Source organism: Muntiacus reevesi, chromosome 6, assembly GCF_963930625.1.
Source record: "Muntiacus reevesi chromosome 6, mMunRee1.1, whole genome shotgun sequence".
Taxonomy (NCBI): domain Eukaryota; kingdom Metazoa; phylum Chordata; class Mammalia; order Artiodactyla; family Cervidae; genus Muntiacus; species Muntiacus reevesi.
The window spans coordinates 23955716-23976385 of NC_089254.1; the positions used below are offsets into that span (position 1 = coordinate 23955716).

General features: G+C 40.4%; 1 protein-coding gene across 1 annotated transcript; it reads right to left on the reverse strand.

Moving 5' to 3' along the window:
- Positions 1–4027: 4027 nt before the first annotated feature.
- On the reverse strand, positions 4028–16537 carry AGR2 (anterior gradient 2, protein disulphide isomerase family member). The gene is made up of 8 exons (XM_065939599.1): positions 16493–16537; positions 13440–13585; positions 13116–13179; positions 12945–12997; positions 11598–11671; positions 8867–8930; positions 6033–6116; positions 4028–4158 (listed from the first exon to the last, which is right to left on the reverse strand). Exons 2-8 carry the CDS (start codon positions 13576–13578, stop codon positions 4109–4111), a joined length of 528 nt encoding a protein of 175 aa, XP_065795671.1. The 5' UTR covers positions 13579–13585; positions 16493–16537; the 3' UTR covers positions 4028–4108.
- Between the last annotated feature and the right edge of the window lie 4133 nt (positions 16538–20670).

Here is a 20670-nt window from a genome sequence, read left to right on the forward strand (position 1 = left end):
AGACAGAGCTTTTCGTGTTGAAATGTTTCGGGAATGTCACTATCACAGTTACAGTCAATGACAGTTGTAGTCTTTGAAATGACTCTTGAGACTGGGAAAGGGGCAAAGCAGACCCCCCTTCCCCTCCAAGTGCCAGGCTGCTTCTCCCCTGCCCTCCCCTCTCCTCCCCACCCCCCTCTGCTCCCCCGCTCTCTCTTTCCTCTCCCCTCCCCTCAGGAAACTCAGCTTGTGGAGTTCTTTTGCGGAGGAGGGCTTCAGGGAATTGCCTGTGAGTTAAAATATATGTCGAAGAATGGACTTTGCCACCACCTGGGGAGTGAAACCACTCTGCTTACTTTGGGGATCTTGCTTTTGACAGGTCGGTGAGGTCACAGCTTGACCAGTGGCCTTTTAGTAAGTCGGGCAGACTTCATCTGGACTTTGAAGTCTGCTCATTGGTGGGGCCCCGGAAAGTTCCGTTTATGCCTTTGAGCTCTCCCTCTTCTCCCCCTCGGCTTCTGTCCTCACCAGGGATTACTAACTATGGGACCTCGGTAGCTACCTAAGATTACTGAAGGCGGCAGACAGGCAGAAAACCAGAGCAGCGTTAGCTGGTCCTAGATGGTCCTTTGAAGAAGACCACAGTTCTAAAACAGGTGTAGTCAGGTATGTTGATTGTCTACATAAATGACTTTTACAGATGCTTTTTGTTACTAATTTTTTTCTAGAATTTGTCCCTGCCCCCTCCCCTGCAAGCTGTGGGGCCTCAGATAAAACTGATTTTTTAAAAAATTGAAGGTGGTAAAATATACATAGCATAAAATCTATCATTTTAACCCTCAAGTATGTAGTTCGGTGTTACTAAGTACATTCACATCGTTGCACAACCGTCACCACCACTCATTTCTAGAACTTTTTCATCTTCTGAAACTGAAACTCTGTTAAATAATAACCCCTCATTCCTCCCTGCCTTCAGCAGCTGACAGCTTCACCATTCTACTTTGACTCTATGGATTTGACTAATACGTATGCCTCATATTGAAATAGGACAGAATTTGTGGACATTAGCATAATGTCCTCCATATTCATCTATGTTATAGCCTATGTCAAAATTTCCTTCCTTTAAAGGCTACATAATACTCCATTCTATATGTATATCACATATTTTGTTTACCCATTTATTCATCGATGGATATTTAGTTTGCTTCCACCTCCAAGGTGTTGTGAACAATGGTGCTATGAATATGAGTGTAAAGATATCTTTTGGGATACCTACTCAGAAGTGGACTTATCAGATGTATGATAATTCTGTATTTTTTGAGGAATGGTCATATGTTTTTCCATAGTAACTACACCATTTTATATCCCAACTAGGTTACCAACAATTTTATTCAGTTGTTTGAAATAAGACTCTAGTCTTAAAGCATTCTTCCATTTCTCCCTCAACGTATACTTTCACGTAAGGTTATTTAAACACAAAGGAAAGATTGTGAGATGACAGTAAAGGACTTGGTAGAAAGAGCAGGCACTCTTAACATTTCCTGTACTTGCGGTTATAGCATAGAAACTCTTAAAAATTCTTTTTCACTTGTCTTTTTTGTTTCTCTATGATGTTTATAACTTATTGATGACAATATAGTGCATTTTGTGTTAGTGAACTAAGTAATCATTAGATTTGGAGGTGGTGTTTAAATAATGTTGCCATAGGCATCTTCATAGAACAGTTTCTCTTGAATGATTTCATTGGGACAAATTCTTGAAAGTAGAGGAAACTGGGTCAAAGTTGATCAATTTTTTTAAATGACTATTGCTCTGTCACTTTTCTATGGGAGACTTATTTTCCTTGCCACCTTAACATTAGACTTCTTAGAAATGTATTTATATTTTATAAATTATATGGGTTGCTAAAATAACATTCAATACATTTTAAGGGCTTAATATTTCATATCAGTGCATCTGAAAAAAAACACTTTTATTGTATAATAAGGGAAACCTGAATAGCTTAGAAGTTGTTACTCAAAATGTTTGTTTATTCAAGTAGACATTCTTTTTTTTTTTTTTTTCTCCAGCTAACCTTCAGAGAAATTTCTAAATGGAACATTTTACCTTTTTAAACACAGTAGGTTACCTACTTACAAGAAGGGCACCCAATCCCTCTGGTGACAGTTTTGTTAAGGATTTAAATCATCAGCATAGGCTTAGAACAGATTAGTTCAGAGCTCTTTGACAGTACTGTGTGAGAGAAAGTATTTTAGAAAGTATTAACTGGGAAAGTTACTAATGCCAAAGGACCTACTTAGAAGGGCTCTATCCAAAGAAACGAAAAGTTAAGACAAGCAATAGATAACCAATATACAAAGCATGATACAGACCACCACAACCATTTGGGAGCTAAGGAAGGCAGTGGAGGTTGGATGATAAAGGAATTTTGTATAATAATGAATGTGAGATTAAATATGTATTGAAGTCATTAACGGGCTTTCCAGGTGGCTCAGTGGTAAAGAATATGCCTGCCAAAGCGGGCATGCGGGTTCGATCTCTGCATCCCTGGGCCAGGAAGATCCCCAGGAGGAGGAAATGGCAACCGACTCGAGTGTTCTTGCTTGGGAAATCCCATGGACAGAGGAGCCTGGCAGGCTGCAGTCCATGGGGTCGCAAAGAGTTGGACATAATTGCGCACACATGCACTAGTACATTAGTGATACATAGTATTAATTAGTAAGTACATAGGAATACATATTGCTAATTTTTGTCTTTTCATTGTGTTCATTGGAAAAGACCCTAATACTGGGAAAGATTGAGGGCAAAAGGAGAAGGGGGTGACGGGGTGAGATGGTTGGATGGCATCACTGACTCAATGGACATGAGTTTGAGCAAACTCTGGGAGATGGTGAAGGACAGGGAAGCCTGGCGTGCTGCAGTTCATGGCGTTGCAAAGAGTTGGACATGACTGAGTGACTGAACAACACAACAACAACAGTTTTTGTCTGGCAGAATACAGAGTTAAATATAGGTAAAGCTGCTTTCCTGTTTCTGGTGCCACCTTCTCCCTTAACCGTCCAAAGAGAGATAGTGACCTCTGATCTTCACCCCATAGAGGTGATGTCACTGCCCTTTGCCCTTACTGAATTTCAGGCCAGTACTATAAAATCTTAAGAAACCAAATATAGTATGAGGCTGAATTCTCAGGATGTGGTTGGAGTGTGTTCAAGGATACAGATGTTCTCTGAATGACCTTTTCACAAAATTAGCCTTCTGAAGGAGAAAGCTACCTGTCAGAGGCTTTCTCTGAGAGCAAAGTCTAACTAAAAATGAATTGCTAAGTTCAAGTGTGTCCATAGGAGTTTCTGGCCAGAGTGAGGCAAAGTGGTCTTCAATTAGTGGTAATGCTCAGTTGCTAACTCATGTCCGACTCTTTGTGACCCATTGATGGTAGCCCACCAGGCTCCTCTGTCCATGGGATTCTCCAGGCAAGAATACTGGAGGGGGTTGCCATTTCCTTCTCCAGGGGATCTTTCAGCCCCAGGGATCAAACTCACATCTCTTGTGTCTCTTGCATTGCAGGCCGGCTCTTTACCAATGAGCCACCAGAGAACGTCTTCAATTAGATACTGATTTGCTCTTGATGCCTTTAGATATTTTGTCATCCTAGAGCATATTGTTTGATACTTCTGCTGTTCAAGCTCATGTCTACTTTTTGTCACCCAGTTAGAAACTATAGCGAGATGAGATGATAATTTTATCTTTGGGCTTTGTTGCTTGAGCTAGGTTTGTCTTGTCCCCTTTTTGAACATTTTGTGTTTAAAAACCCTATTTGGTGAGTAAACCAAATAGCTTTTCATGAAAGACCAGGTTGTGAAAAAAATGAACAGTTTGAACACCCCCTAAAAGGATTTATTTTTTTAAAAATCATGGCTCACTATGGAAGCATATGATATTATTTTCATACATGTATATGTAAAACCTTTTTTTTTTTTTTTTTTACAAAAAGCTGTTGTAACATGAAACCATCATCTAATCAGTAGGTTCACCAGTGCTTCAGCCTTCTCCATAGTTTTCCAAAACCTCCTCTGGTTCCCAGTCTCAAGGCCCAACACAAAGGGTGGATCTTGCAGATTTTGTGTTTTCTCTACAGTTCAGTCTTCAGCAACTTGAGAGCTTTTTTCATGTTGTCGAGCACTAATAGAGGAAAAAGTTACAAGAGTCAACACATCATCAGAATTATATGAATAGTTATAGTTTATCCCTAAACTCTAGTATTCTATTTCTTGTTTAATAGGTGCTGTTTTATCATAGGGTGAAGAGTTGGTAATCTTGTAAATTTTTTCTAAAAGTACATGAAATGGCTTTCATTATAATCCAGATCTCTTTCAGTGTTTATTAAATTCTTTTTCTACAAGGCATGGTGATATTGCCTGTGCAGAATACCTGCCTTTAAGGAGCCCAAAGTCCTATTAAGCTTTATACCATTATCTCAGGAATGTTCAATACACTTGAGATGTGCATCTGCTGGTTCTCTCAGCACCCACTGGAGGCATTGCTAATGAACCGGGACATTCTTTCCTGCTGCTAGACACAACCTCACAATCCTTCCCGATATAACGTTCTAGGTTGATGACACCCAACTGAAATTTCTGTGATGATGAAAAATATTCAGTGCTTGTTCATTAAGTACTTTAAATGTGGTCACTGTGTCTGTAGATCAGAATTTTTTTTAATTTTCATTTTTAACTGTAGGATAATTGCTTTATAATGTTGCATTAGTTTCTGCCATACAACAGGGAGAATCAGCCACAAGTATACATGGGTCCCCTCCCTCTCCAGCCTTCCTTTCACTCCCCAGCCCAGCCCACCCCTCTTGGTTGTCACAGAACCCCAGGCTGAGCTCCCTGTGCTATGCAGCAACTTCCCAGTAGCCGTCTGTTTTACACATGGTGATGGTTATGTTTCCATGCTGCTCTCTCAATTCACCCCATCCTCTCCTTCCCCCTCTGTGACCACAGGCCTGTTCTCTATTACTGAGTCCTCTCTTCCTACCCTGCAAATAGCTCATCAGTACCATGTTTCTAGATTCCATATATTCGTGTTAATATGCTATATTTGCTTTTCTCTTTCTGACTAACTTCACTGTGTGTAACTGGCTATAGGTTTATCCACCTCACTAGAACTGACTCAAATTCGTTCCTTTTTATGGTTGAGTAATATACCATCATATATTGGTATCACAGCTTCTTTATCCATTCATCTGTTGATGGGCATCTAGGTTGCATCCAGGTCCTAGCTATTGTAAATAGTACTACAGTGAACATTGTGGTACATGTGTCTTTTTGAAATACAGTTTTCTCTTGGTGAATTTTGTTTAATTTTCATTAAATTTACTATTAAACAGCTCCATGTGGCTAATGGCTGACAAATTGAACATTGCCAGTCTATACAGTCATTAGTCATTGAGCAAATTGATCCTTAGAACAAAGCCCAGTTTTCTTCCCAGAAGGACTAATTACATGTCACAGCCAGGTACAGTTTCCCATTGAGGTTCTTCTGCCTTGAGTCTCAAACTTTTTTTTTTTTTCCATTTTATGGCAACCCCAGGGGAACTGAGTATCTTGGCCACTATTTGCAACCATCTTTCTTACTGATCTTTAAAATTGAACTCAAATTCAGCTTTAATAAGCTGGATTAAATGGTTTCACTTTGTTATTTGTGAAAAAAAATTAGCAAAGCATGCAGATTATTACTATTACCCTGGTACTATTACTACTGTACTTAGTTTTGTGGTAGAAGGAGTTACTTGTGCCGAAGAGAAATGTGAAAAGCAGGTAATATGGTCCTATGGTCTTTCCCTGGAGGGAAAGACACCTAATCTAAATAATTCTTCTTTGAGATTTTAAAAAATGAGATCAAAGTAAATGTGATTTGATGGAGAACCACAAGACTAGATATAGTCAGACTGTTTCTCTGGAGTCTCTGAGTACGGCTTTTTTCCCCTCCCAATGTAGACTCTACCAATCACAACAGCAATTTTGTGGATATTCCAAGGAGGTAACACTTACATAGAGCTGTATCTGAAGGTTCATAAGCATAGAGACGGTTTGAGTATCTTCCAGTGATGTCAGCTCTAACGGTCAGGGATGGGTCTACAAAGAAAAAGTCGAAAAGAGTGAAGTATTTTGTTTCAAAGGAACCTCTTTTGCAGAGGAAGCCTACGTATTTATTCACATCCCATGAAAGGAACACGATGTGCCCTGCTGGATGGAATTCTCCTCCATCCAGTCTGCAACCCAGCTGGTACCCAGAGTCAAACTGGGAGCTTTCAGTAGCCAGACAGTAGTATTTGTGGAAAAGGTTACAAACTCTGCTGTTCTATCTATAGCAGCCTGAAAGCGGGGTAATATACATTGTTGAAGTGATGTTTTGTTTTTGGTGAAAGCAATGGCCCTCTCTACTAAAGAATTATTTTAAACTTTTGAAATGATTGATTTAAACTTTTGAAATGATTATGTTGTCATTGAAATATGTTACCAAGAGTAGCCTAGATAATTAGAAACTCACATCAAATGATAGTTTTCCAAACCAAAGTTTGTTGTTTTTTTTTTTAATAGAAGAATTCAAGCTCTTAAGAGCAGCCAAGGTGAAATAATTGTGTATTGTCCTCTTATGATTTTTTTTAACTTTATTGTTAACAAGCTGCATGTTAAAAATAGAGATTTGAGAGTCCCTTATGTATATATTCCTCTAGGTTTAAGTCTTTTTATTTTTCATGTTTTACATTTAACTTGAAATTACCAATTAATGAGGAAAAAAAGGTATAAACAAGATACATCCCAAAAGGAGGTATTAAGATATACAGAGGCCTAGCAGCCTTTCCTTAAGAGAGTGATTAAAGGAGCCCATGGTCCATTACCTGAGAATTAGATGCAAAGGACACATGAAACCCAGCCTCATGCATGCCAAGTCTGTCACTGGTACTTGATGGACAATCCCTGTCATTTCAGAATGTTGAACTGGGACCAGCAGACATAAATTAGAGGAAACTGACCTGTGTTCACTCAAGAAAGACTTAAGATCTACTCTAATTCTGCCTGGTGTACACACAGCATCTCACCTTCATAATCTATTTACGAAAGTAAAGCTTTTAAGTCTCCCAACCATTGGCTCACATTCCCTGGCTGCCCAAGGGAGTCACCTGCAGAGCGTTCAAAGACTGCCACCTGCCTCCCATCGCATGAGATTCTGATTTAACTGACTTGAGATGTAGCCTGGGCAACTTGATTTTTCAGATCTTCCAGGCAATTCTAATATGCAGGCCTCGTGGAGAACTGCTGAGCTGGAAGAGCATGCTGCCTGGGACCTGGTTCTTATGACCAGAGGAATTAGACAGGGCTCAAAATGCCCTTGGGTTTCCCTGGTGGCTAAGACAATAAAGACTCCACCTGCAGTGTGGGAGACTTGGGTTCCAGCCCTGGGTTGGGAAGATCCCCTGCAGAGGAGCTTGGCAACCCACTCCAGTATTCTTGCTGGAGAATCCCATGGACAGAGGAGCCTGGTGGACTGTAGTCCATGGGGTCACAAAGAGTTGGACACAACTGAAAGATTAAGCACAGCACAGCAGATTGCCCTTAAGAGGAGCGCTGAAGACAATTCCTGCACAGAGTTTGGCTGGGTAACCTCTAAAGGCCCTTTCAGTGTAAGGATTCTAAATTTCCTAAATCCCTACAAGACCAAAATTGTAAGATTAGCTCTGGTTCAACCTTGCTCCTTTCCTCCCTTCACTTTTTCTCTCTGTTTTGTAGGTTAGTGTGAACATGGATGAGTTACGCAGGTGAACCCCTTGCTCAGCCTGAGGTGTGCTATGTGATGAATTTAATTATGGATGGTCCATTTTTTCCAGTATGACTCTGGTCAAAGTGAAAGTGTTAGTTGCTCAGTTGTGTCTGGCTCTTTGCAATCCCATGGACTGCAGCCTGCTAGGCTCCTCTGTCCATGAGATTTTCCAGTCAAGAATACTGGAATGGGTGACCGTTTGCTTCTCCAGGGGATCTTTCTGACCCAGGGATCGAACCCAGGTCTCCCATGTTGCAGGCAGATTCTTTACCATCTGAGTCACTTTGATCAAAGCCAAACTCAATTCATTTGTTCAGTCATTTAACAAATATTTACTGTAAGCCTACCACAGGGTCATTCTGAAAATATGATGATGAGCAGAAAAAGATCTAGTCTCTACCACTTAGGGGGTCAATAATTATTCAACAATCACCCAGTAAATGCAAAATTATAACTGAGGAAAGAGTGACCATTGAGAGGAACATGGTGCTACAAGAACATATCATGGGGCTTTGAGCAGGTCTGTGAATGACAGTGATTACCCAGGTGACCTGGGGATACTGAGGCAGGGTGGGGGCAGACAGGAAACAGCATATGTAAGGTACCAGTGTCAGGAAGGAGCATGGCTCCTCTGATTTTTTTTTTTCTTTCAGCCCATATTCATAACACACCTAAAAAATAATGACCAAAAGCATCAGAAAGAAAAATCCAGCACACAAAATGATGCCTGATTAAATATTTACAGGCATGATATAATTCGGGGAAATACACTTAAACAATGAACAGGGTACTTCCATCTCAGGTGTTCTTAGGGCAGAAAATGAGAAGTTCAAATTAGCAGATGAAAAAATGTCATGTATCAAAATAGGTAGGAGCTTGCAGTTTCTAATGAAAATATTTTGTGAAACTGAAAGCTAACAGCTGGCCCCCCACCCCCCACTCCAGCTTTGTCACTTCTTGGTGGTGGTGAAGCAACAGGTGGGGGTGTGCAGGATGGAGGAGAAGATGTGGCAGGGTTTGTGCAGTGTTCAGAGTGTTTTATCTCATCACCACTGTTACTTACCAACAAACAAAATCCTGGGCACGTATTGGCCATCAGGAGAGAGGTGTTTGTCAGTTGTTTCATACTAAGATGAAAAAAAAAAGCAGCTTTCAGTTTGTTTATCCTTCAGTTATTTTCAAACTTGTTGTAAAAACATGTCCATTCCTGGACTGAGGCCCTTAAAGCACTCTAAGGCACATCTCTAGCACAGAGTTTATGATGCAGATGGAGAAGCTAGTTACATGCATGAAATAATAAGCTAGAGCAGAATGTGATGCAGAACAGGAAGTAAAGAGCTGATGTCTGTGATGAATCAAGAGCCCCAGAATTCAATAAGGAGAATTTGGGAGGCATATGGTGTTCAGGGAAGGTATCTTGGATGAGGTAGGAAGAAATAGATCAATGAAAAAAAAAAAGGAAGTCATTTTTGGAGAAACTGCAAAACAAACAGGATTGTCTTGAGAGTTCATCTATCACTTTTTAATTCAGAACTTTATTGAGCAGTATTCTGCACTTCTCTTGAATTAACACATGTCTGTTGGGAGATAGGGGCTTCCCAGGTGGCACTAGCGGTGCCCATCTGCCAATGCAGGAGACACAGGTTCAATCCCTGGGTCGGGAAGATCACTGGAGTAGGAAATGGCAGCCCACCCCAGTATCCTTGCCTGCAGAATCCCATGGACAGAGGAGTCTGGTGGGCTACTGCCCATGGAGTTGTGAAGAATTGGACACGACTGAAGTGACTTAGCACACATTGGGAGACAGAGAAGGAGGAGGAATATTGGGGATCCAGTGGGTGAAATGTTATGATGAAGGATATGCAGGCACATTGAGCGCCCAGAGTAGGACATTTAACCCTGTCTGCAGGTTCCATAGAGTTTTCTGAAGTGGGTGAAGAGAAATCTTTAGAAAATGAATAGGAGTCAGTTACATGGAAAAGGAGGTCATTCTGGGCAGAGGAGGGGGGACGATGATACAAAGGCAGATGAAAGACCTAGCAGTTTCTATAATCGAGTGTTTGGATGAAACTAAAGGGTAGGGATGGCTTTTGGACGGCTCAGTGATAAAGAATCCACCTGCAATGCAGGAGATGCAGGTTTGACCCCTGGGTGAGGAAGATCCCCTGAAGAAGGAAATGGCAACCCACTCCAGTATTCCTTCCTGGAGAATTCCGTGGACAGAGGAGCTTGGTGGGCTACAGTCTATGGGGTCACAAAAAGTTGGACTGAGTGACTGAGCACACATGCAAAGAGATGCCGAGGCTGTAGTGAGAGATGATGCTAGAAAGCTGCTTCAGGGGCGGCTCGTGAGTGGCCTTGCACACCTCACCACAGTGTTTATAGATTTGCCCGTAAATAGAGAAGAACCACTGGAAGGATGTTAGAAGAGCCGTGATGCCAATTTGGTTTTTAGAGTAATTACTCTTGACAATCGTGCGGGATCAGACAGGATTTACTTTGCAGTCAGAGAGCCACTTACTATAAGCTAGCGAAGAGAAAAACTCTTAGACTAAAACAGCAGTCCTGGATTTACAGGGAAGTAACCAATAGTAAGACAATTTCCAAGTCAGAACCACAGGCCTTCATGACTGCCAGAGGTGAGGTAGAGAGTCAAGTCTAGAATAACACTCTCATGGAATAGGGAATGGAGAAAAAAGAGCTTTTTGAAAACCCTGTTATGTTGATAAATCCAGTGTTGAACACGTCAAGTTAAAGCCGATTGCAAGATTTCTGAAATTCAGTTGTGGACACAGATTGGAAGCTGTTGTGTATTCGAGGAAGACGGGGGAATTAGCAGTGAGCAGGTCTGGATGAAATTGTCCATAGAGAATATAAAATATGAAAAGAGAAGTAGGTCGAGTAGAGATCGGGAAGTCACTTATATTTAGGGGTAAATGGAGGAAGAGGAGCATGTGGAAGGAGGTGAAGAAGAACAGCTAGTGTGGATGCTCCTTGAAGAAGCTCATCTGTCAACCCAGGAAGAGGAGAGAGAGAGAGAAGCCCCCGGAGACACAGGGTTAGGGAAAGAGTTTTCTGAGTTGTTTACTGATCGCTTGCCTTTGAAACAGAAGTGGATCCTGTTTCTACGCTGAGTAGAACTTATAAAAACAGAAAGCTTTACCGTGAAGAGAGATGGTGATGGCCAATTAGGATGGGGAAGCATTGGCCCACAGCATTCATGAAGTGATTAGATTTGGGCACCAAGAGAGCTGTCTCTTCCAGGGAAAGAGAGGGCACATGGAGTAAGAATGAGTGGAGAGCAGCCAGGACTGCAGGGGAAAGGGGCACAGCAAGGAGTTGGTAAATGACAAAAACCTCCCATTTATTACAGCAACAAAGACATCCTGGACCACAGGAGAGTAGTATTCAGGCAGTTTAAAATTATTCGTCACGAAACAAAATCCCTGAGTTGGGAAGACTGCCTGGGAAAGGAAATGGCAACTAGTCCAGCACTCTTGTCTGGGAAATTCCGTGGACAGAGGAGCCTAGCAGGTTACAAGTCCATGGGGTGGCAGAGCCAGACACACATGAGCAACTGGGCACGGATGTGATCACATATATATGCACATATATAAGCAAAATGTAGACATGCAAGATAGACGCAAAATAAAATCTTTTCTCCCTGTAGCCTATGAGATGTGATGTTCGGAACAGATCCCCATTAAAGTAGTATGATTAAGACACATAGGAGAAAGGAACCACCCATGTCAAATACTGAGGGAAATGGCAGTGAGGATGAAGAGCTAACTTACAACTAGATTGAGGAGGACGAACTGCTCTGCCAATTTCTGGATTTCTTTATTTTCAGCAAATGCCTTCTTTAAAGCTATAATGCAGAGAAAAGTAGTTTAGGCATTCATCTCATCACCAGGTAAAACCATGGTTCTCAGTTAGATTTTAAACTGAACTGTATTTTTAATAACAGTATTGAACCCCACCCTTTCTGCAAATGATTAACGAAGAAATATCTAGACCATTGGCCAGCTTTGCTTCTACTGCTCGGTCAGTCAATCATTCATCTCTTAATTTTTTTTTAACCTGTGTTTACTGAGTGGTTACTATGTGGCAAGACTGTTTCATGGACTGGGAATAGAGCAGTGGGAAAAAAATGAAATGTGCTTTCTTCATAGGACTCTTGCTTGCGTAGGAGACAGATTATAAACAAGAAAGTAGTTTTAGGTGGAGATAAGCACTTTGAAGAAAAACAAAGCCAAGCAAGAGGTTTAAAAGCTAGAGAGTGTTTAGAGTAGATTTCTTTGAGGAAATGACATTGAAGTGAGAGGCTGATGCCTTCAAAGATATTAGGGATGCATCCTAGGGTGGCTAGGTAGGCGCCTGTCACAGATTTAGGCAAGATCTCATCTAGGTTTAGACCAGGATGGTAGCAGTAAGGTAGTAGGAAGTGTCTGCATTTGGGCAGCAGCTATGTAATATATGGGGCCCAGTGGGCCTTTGTAATATATAGGCCTTTACCTCTGTCTCAGAGGTAAAGAATCCACCTGCAATGCAGGAGACTTGGGTTTGATCCTGGGTTGGGAAGATCCCCCTGAAGAAGGAAATGGCAAGCCACTCTGGTATTCTTGCCTGGGAAATCCCACGGACAAAGGAGCCTGGTGGGCTACAGTCCATGGGGTCACAAGAGTTGGACAGCAACTAAACCACCATCACCAGTGCCAAATGAAAATATGGAGCCCTTTGTTCCATAATTACTGTGACTTTTTAGATGGCAACAGCTGATCTTTACAGCAAGCATAGGAGCCTTCTAAGCACCGTGTCCTGTGTGACTGCGCAGGCGGTGTGCGTAGGAGGCTGGTGCTGGCCTTCAGACACAGTGTGAAGGTAAAGCTTTGGTATTTGCTGATGTATTGAATGAAAAGACAAAGCAAGAAGTCAGGGATGAATTCTAGAGCTGGTGTTCTCAAACTGTGAGCCAATGGTTAACACAAAATGTGGAAATATTTGAAGTTACTTCAAAATATGTGTTTACTACATATTGTTTTTAATCCAACTGTGCTGGGTGCTAAGGGTATAAAGATGAGAAATCTGGATCCTCCCCCTAAAGCTATAAACCTGTAAAATAAATTAGAAGTATAAATTACCTTGACTGTGTGGGCATTCATCCAAGTGGTGAATAACCATCAAGGGTTTATTGCTTCAAGAGACAAAGAGATATTGGATCATGTTTAATGAGTAGGATTTTGTGTGTCACTAAAGATCGCTAGATGGCTCTCTTGAGAGCTTTGAGAGAGTTCCCTGAAGCTTGTCTTTACCTTGTCTTGGATTTGTATAAAGCTTCTTCATATGTCTGGGTCCAGATGAGTTGGTCCCCCCAACCTAGAACAAAAAAACCCAGTGTATCTAAAACTGTTATGCTTTCAGACCCAGAACTATTGAAAAACAGTTGTAAAACTGGGATTGTTATATACTTGATACTAAAGAAGAGCAAAAACCTCTAGAGAAAACAGAAATAATGGTAAACTTTGATAAATGTAGAAAGAACATGTACAAAAATATGTTCACACAGATCTCGGCTCTGAGAGTTAAATCCTTCCCAATTAAGTATAATTGGAGGCCAACGAGAATGTGACTCCTACCTCTGGAGAGGGTCTGGGGCAGTTTGAGTTGAGGGTCCTTCGTGTCCTTCTTAGCTCCTGGTTTGACGGTGGTGTCTTTGGCCAGAGTGTAGGAGAGGGCCACCAGCAGCAGGAATGTTGACACCGGAATCTTCTCCATGGCAAACCTGATATGGAAAACAAGTAAGTTAGCAAGAAGCCAGTACAACAAAAAGGAAGTAGCAATGTTTCAAGATCTTCAGATTGCAGCACAACGGTGGGACCCAACAAAAATTGAGGCTTAGATGGGATTGAACACGTGCAACTGGAGTGAAAAAATACCTTCCACAGAACTTTCCTAAGAATGCATAGTATACATTTCTATCTATCCACCTCTGTATAGATATAGATCCATATAGAAAAAAAGTATACTGATGAAGAGCTCCATAGAAATATACAATGTAGAAATACATACAGATATATTTTAAGAAAATAAGGAGACAGATGTATACATTCTTATAGCTAAGGGAATTTGCTTTAAATTTTATATTTTTCTAAAAAACTTCATGCTAGAAGACATCTTAGGGGTTGTATCCTCTTTTCCCACCTCCCCGGTGTCTCATTTTGTAGATGAAGAATCTGAAATTCAGAGAAATGAAGACCAATGAGATGGGCATAGAACCAAGAGTTTTGGATCTTGCCACTTTGCAGTGCTGGTTCCCATCTTCCCATTCGGAAAAAATTGCCCTAAACATACATATTTCTTTAACATTTTGTTAAAATGGGGACACTGCCATTGAAAAATAAGATATGAGTGAAATGATTTATTTCATTTAGAAACTGCCAACTTTATCTTTTAACTAAAGGCTTGCACACACACAGCTGTCTCCCTAGTGTAACATTCACTCAAACTCTAGATATATTGGTTCTGAACCGGTTAAAATACATCAGTGGAAGTTTCTTCTGGTGAACCAATTTTTTGACGCTTAGTGTGGGCCTGGGTAGGTAGGTGGTTGTGCACAAAACATTTCTATTTTATCCCATAAAATATTCTACAGGACACATCACACAGAGAGACCAACCTCATGGATGTCTCTTTGTTAATTTTTTTTTTCTTTCCAGTATTCCAAATTTAAATATCAGGAGATGTTGTACTATTTCAAAGCAGATGCTTATGCATGGGAAAGAGAATAGCAAGGTAAAGTCCATGGGTGAGTGAGGAAGTAAGCGAGCCAGCAAAGTGAATTGCACTAGCGAATCACTGGGGCCATCCAGGGACCCTGACGTGCAAAGCTGGAGACTTGGGGTGCCAATAAAGCCAAAGACTGAAGTTGGTTAAAAAGAAACACCTAACCCTAATATTGGTGTGTTTCAAATTAAATGAACTCTGCAGGAGAAACAGGATGGGCCATCCATGTTGAGTGTTCTTAAGGCGTAAACTTTCTCATATTCTGATAGCTTGAGGGAAAACCTGTGTTAAGCATGGTTGTTTAGTCATGATGTCGTGTCCCACTCTTTTGAGACCCCTTGGACTGTAGCCCGCCAGGCTCCTTTGACCATGGAATTTCCCAGGCAAGAATACTGGAGTGGGTTGCTATTTCCTTCTCCAGGGGATCTTCCCAACCCAGGTATGGAACCCACATCTCCTGCATTGATAGGTGGATTCTTTACTGTTGTGCCACCTGGGAAGCCCTTGTTAAGCATTAACCAATTAAAAAAAAAAAAAAAGGCATTGCTGAGTTACCAAATCCAGATGATGCCTTGTATTAAACTGACCAATTATTGTCTATGTCATGGTATGTAGTGGCTATGCAATGTCTCACAAAAAAGACATAAGTGAAAAACAGGGATGCACTGTCTTCATTTTCTATACCCATAAAGATACAGAGATGCCAGTAACAATTTTTGTATACAGTATTTTACAGAAGCAACCCAAGTGTGCTGCAAGTCTTCTAGCCTTTTTGTTACAAAGACTTCTTTTTCATGTCAACAACAGTAAAAACCAAGGACTCTTATGTGAGAATAATTACACTGTTCAGGATAATGGTTGATTCAGAAAATATCATGGCAAGTCATGACTTGAAATTTATCGACAAACATTTGATTTTATATTTTATGTATGGCAACAAATGTATATTAGCAAAAATAGTAGTAAACAGGTGGTGAAGTATTTAATCCACTGACAATTCTTGTTGTGCAAGTGGCCATTAGGACCTTCTGTTATAGCTTTGCAGCTTTCAGATTGGAACTATGGATACCTTATACATGTTTTATGGCAGGATGACTCAAGGGAGCCGAATATAACTCCTGCTGTACAAACAGGATTTTCTGGGATTCACTGTACTGTTTTAAACACATCAATTTTTAGTCCTGAATTGACTGTAATCTGCAAATTGCATGCATAAACCACCTCAAAACAGAAAGCTAACCATGGAGGACACTGATAATTTGGAAAGATATACATACACACACTAAGAAACCAGTCCTTTTCACTGGTCATTATATCTCTGTCTTCATCAATGAATGCCTTGCAGGAGGTTTCAGTGTCCTTGTTCATAAATGCTTTGGGAAAGTAACCAGACCTCTCCTTTTACATTCTATCCTATGAATTTAAAGACTGAATAAGCAATAAAGATATCTTTATATCAGACACAGAAGGAGAGCTATTTCCTGATTTGCAATAATATTCTGATCTGTAATCCCCAGCAGCTAATCTGAGCTGACGTTTCACAGTGCTGCGGGTCTTTGCTTTGCCAGTAAGAAAGAAACAAGCATTCGATGGTGATCGGGGCTCAGTAACCAAGACGGGAGACCCTGAGCTGTGTGTCAGGCTTGAAAACTCCAGGAGTTGGCTTACTCTTAAACCTCTTGTTTCCTGGGGGAGCAAGCATACCTTGAATCAGCTCAGGAACATCATTCTTCCAGAGAGTTCCAGGAAGGAAATTCCATCAATTCCCTCTCCAAATCCCATTTTGCAGCTCCTGGAACTGCCCCGCACTCCTGTGCCTGTGGATTGCCTCCACCTTTATGTGGTAACCAGAGGCCAAAGCTCATTCTAACAGGTGCCCGTCTAACAACGCTGTCGGGAGGCTTACCTGGATCTCCCCACCCACCTGTCTGTGTGAGCCAGGCGGCCTCGATGCAGTCCAAGCTTCCTAGTATGCTGGCTCAGCCCACACCTCTATTTATGCACCTGAGCACACCTCAATCCCACCCACTAATCCTGTATTCACACGGTGCAGACTCTGAAAGGAACTTTTCTTTCCCCAGGTCTTCCTGGGGCTAAAGAGTTCCCTGTTTTTTAAAAATAATGTTGCAGACGGAGTGCCTTTCAGTATGCATGCCTTTAACTCTTTGTGAAAGCATACCTTTAAAAGATTTGAGAAAGGTGGGCAGAGTGCCAAATCCAGGTACGGTTTAAATGAAGACATTTGATTTGCCTGAAGGCTGATTTGTCTTTATGTGATTGGATGGAGTTTGTGGTTTGTAGAATTTTTTTTTTCTCTCTCTCTTGGGCGGATTGCCTCTATTTAGTTAGAAACACACAAGAGATGATTCACAGTTCTAATCCCTATACTCATATAAGCTTCTGTCCTCCATTATGGTGTAAATTATTTCACACAATCTACTTCCTTTTCTTGGCAAACAAAATGTGTATTCACTGTAGGTACGAAAGTAATCCAAACCAAGCATTCATATAATATATTAAAACTAAAGAAGTTACTGAAAAAAAGATATCCTAACACTATGAGTGTTTATTAATCACCTTGCAGGAACTTCCCTCCAAGGAATTCAAAGGTATTTCACAGATATTTTCTCATTCAATGGCAAACTTTCCTGCTAGGCATAGCAGGAAGTTATTTCCATCATTTTTCAGACCTATAAAATAAGATGTGCAACTACTTTCTCATTTAAATTTATGCAATAATTCACTCAACATTTTAAGACTGGACTTGGGTTTTCTGTAAAAAGTTTTAATCCTGTGAAAACTATGTATAATCCTTAAAAGTTCAGAACAGAAAAATCTTTAACAACAGAAAATTAGCTAATGAGATGCAAGCCTTATAAAAGTAAAATTTGTAATGAGTTGAGATCATACTATTTCAAAATATTTTCAAGTAGGTGAATTTTTTGATAAAGCCTGAATTTCTGTGGGCAAAATAGGAAGTGATTTCAAAAATGGTGAGTTTTCATTTGAAATGAGTTCACAGAAATAATTTCTTTAGAAATTTGAATAAAAATAATGATTTGAGCTCAACTTTGAAAACCAGTAAGCCTTTTATATGGGCTTCCCAGGTGGCTCAGTGGAGGAGAATCTGCCTGCCAATGCAGGAGACACAGTAGACACAGGTTCGATCCCTGGGTCAGGAAGATCCCCTGGAGGAGGAAATGGCAACCCACTCTAGTATTCTTGCCTGAAAAATTCCATGGACAGAGGAGACTGGCAGGCTGCAGTCCATGGGGTTGCAAAGAGTTGGACACAATTGAGCACCCACTTCACCAAATATTCATTGAGCCTGATTATGTAGCAAATACTATGCCTGACATTAAAGATAGGAAAATGAAAAAGACATGGTCAGTTATTGAGGTAGACAAACACATCCGTAGACAAACACATCCATAGGCAGTTGTGATTCAGGATGGTAAGCCATACCATGGGAAAACAAAGGCATTGAATACATTATCCCTAGTGTAAGGTTATTAATGATCTGACTGAAGAGTTAAGATTAACCCACACTAAAAATTAATCATCCACATGAGAAGAACATGCAATAATGGATGGGTAAAAGACCCTGATGCTGGGAAATATTGAAGGCAAGAGGAGTAGGGGGTGTCAGAGGATGAGATGGTTGGATGGCATCACCAACTCAATGGACTTGAGTTTGAGCAATTTCGGGAGATGGTGAAGTACAGCGAAGCCTAGAATGCTGCAGTCCGTGGGGTCACAAAGAGTCCAACATGAATGAGCGACTGAACAAGAACAAGTGGTAAAAGTATTAGCTGTTATTATTTTACAGAGGAAACAGAGATTGCTAGTCATGAAAATGCTCAGATTGATGCTAGACAGCAAGGTTTCCAGATGGAGACGGTGATAAAGAATTTCCAAAATACGTTTGTTGGGTATTTAGTGGAGCCAACCAACTCATAAACAATAGGTTTGAAAAGTTTTTTGGGGGCTATTTGATTTACCTGGGACCTTGAATGCTGTTTTAAGGAGTTTAGACTTCATCCTCAAGAGGAAGTATCCTGCGATGGTGAAGGGGGCATTCTGAAGATTCAGCTTTGGTTTGAGTTCAAATTTAGTGTGATGATTACTACGTACACTCGTAACTCCTGCAAATTACGTAAACTCGCTATACTTTAGTCGTCTCACTTGTGAAGTGGAAACAGTAAGATTCACTTTATAGGATCTGTGGAAGGTTATATGAAATAATTGAGAAAAAATATTTAGAATGATACATAGCCCACAGGAAGCACTGGAATATACTATCGATGTTACACATCTTCTCTATGAAAGTCACCTAGCTGTATGGGGGCTTTTGTGTACAAATACAATCGTTTCCCATTTCTTGGGGTTTAACTGATACTGTATTAAAAGTAAAATGTAAACACCTAGTTCTTCCTAAATCTAAAAGTTTGAGTTTAAAAATATACAAATTTTATTTGTATAAAGTATACAAAAATAATTTGGTTTTGAATAGAGAAGTTTGGCTGGAGAAGGAAATGGTGGCCCACTCCAGGATTCTTGCCTGGAGAGTCCCCATGGACAGAGGAGCCTGGCAGGCTATAGTCCATGGGGTTACAAAGAGTCGAACATGACTGAAGTGACTGAGCACAGAGGAGTTTGGCATAAAATTCAAAATCTATTTTAATTTCTTTTTTATTATAGTAAGAAAAAAATTATATGAAATAGAGCTATCCTCTTAACCAATGAAGTGTACAAGACGATGTTTTAAACTATAAGCATAATGCTGTAATCAGATATGTAGACCTGGTTTCTTTTTTAAAAAATTTTATTTGTTTAGGCTGCTCTGGGTCTTTGCTGCTCTGAGTGGGCTTTGTCTAGTTGCGGTGAGCAGGGGTTATTCTTTGTTGCAGGGTGTGGGCTTCTCATTGCCACGGCTTCTCTTGCTATAGAACACAGGCTCTGGGGTGCGTGGGTTTCTGTAGCTGCGCTTGCCGGCTCGGTGGTCGCGGCTTCTGGGCCCTCGAGCAGAGCCTCAGTAGTTGTGGTGAGCAGGCTTAGTTGCTCATGTGGCACGTGGAAGCTTCTGGGACGAGGGGTGGAACCTGTGTCCCCTGCATTGGCAGGCCGACTCTTATCTACTGCACCACGAGGGAAGTCCTAGAACTTCTTTCTTGCCATTTAAGTAAAATAAGTATCATCAAATTAAACTGACCTGAATCAGATAGATTACATTTCAATAGGCTAAATTTGATGTATGAAATAGCCCCTTTTACAAATTTCTTTAATGAAATTCTTCTAAGTATTTTTACCTACATTTAGAAATTTAATACTAGTACATCTAATTCTTTTAAACTTTTAAAATGTTCAATAGGGTACATTGGCCAATATAATTACCCAAACTTTTCTAAGCACTTTAGCAATTCTTGTAAATATCACAAATTAAGGTTACTGATTAGCAATTCAGGTTATATTAATCTTACAAATATTTCTCACAGCCAAATACTTTATAATTCTAAACTAAAAATCCTAATTCTAGTCACATTCTTAATTAGAGTCATAAACCAGTATTCAGCTTCCCTAAAAGAGGTTTCTGTTATATCATCTAAGCACTTCACTAACAAACACGTAAAGGTTTTTCCAATATTTTCAAAACTTATTCCTCAGCTTCACCTGGAAGTCTTAATACTACAGATTTGAGTTACTTAAGTCATCAGTGACAGATTTGAATTACTTCATCGGTTACTTCATCAATAGAAACTTTATTTCTATTCCTTCTAGGGACTAGTGAAGAGGAAGCAGATTTACCTCTAGGTTGGACCTATTTCCTGAGTCTAGAATTAGGGACTGTCATATGGGTCAAAGACTGTGACCCAATCATTAATATATTTAATGTTATAGATACAGTTAGATGTATCTCAAGGGAAAGCATAGTGAGGAAGACTCATTACCAAACCTTGGTAATTTTTATTCATTTAGGAGGATGAGGAAAAGAAGTGCTTCTAAAGCACAAGAAAGAATCTCTTTGTACAAAGACGTACACTTCAGCACTGCACCATTTCCTGAATCCAGGGTTAGTAGGAACTG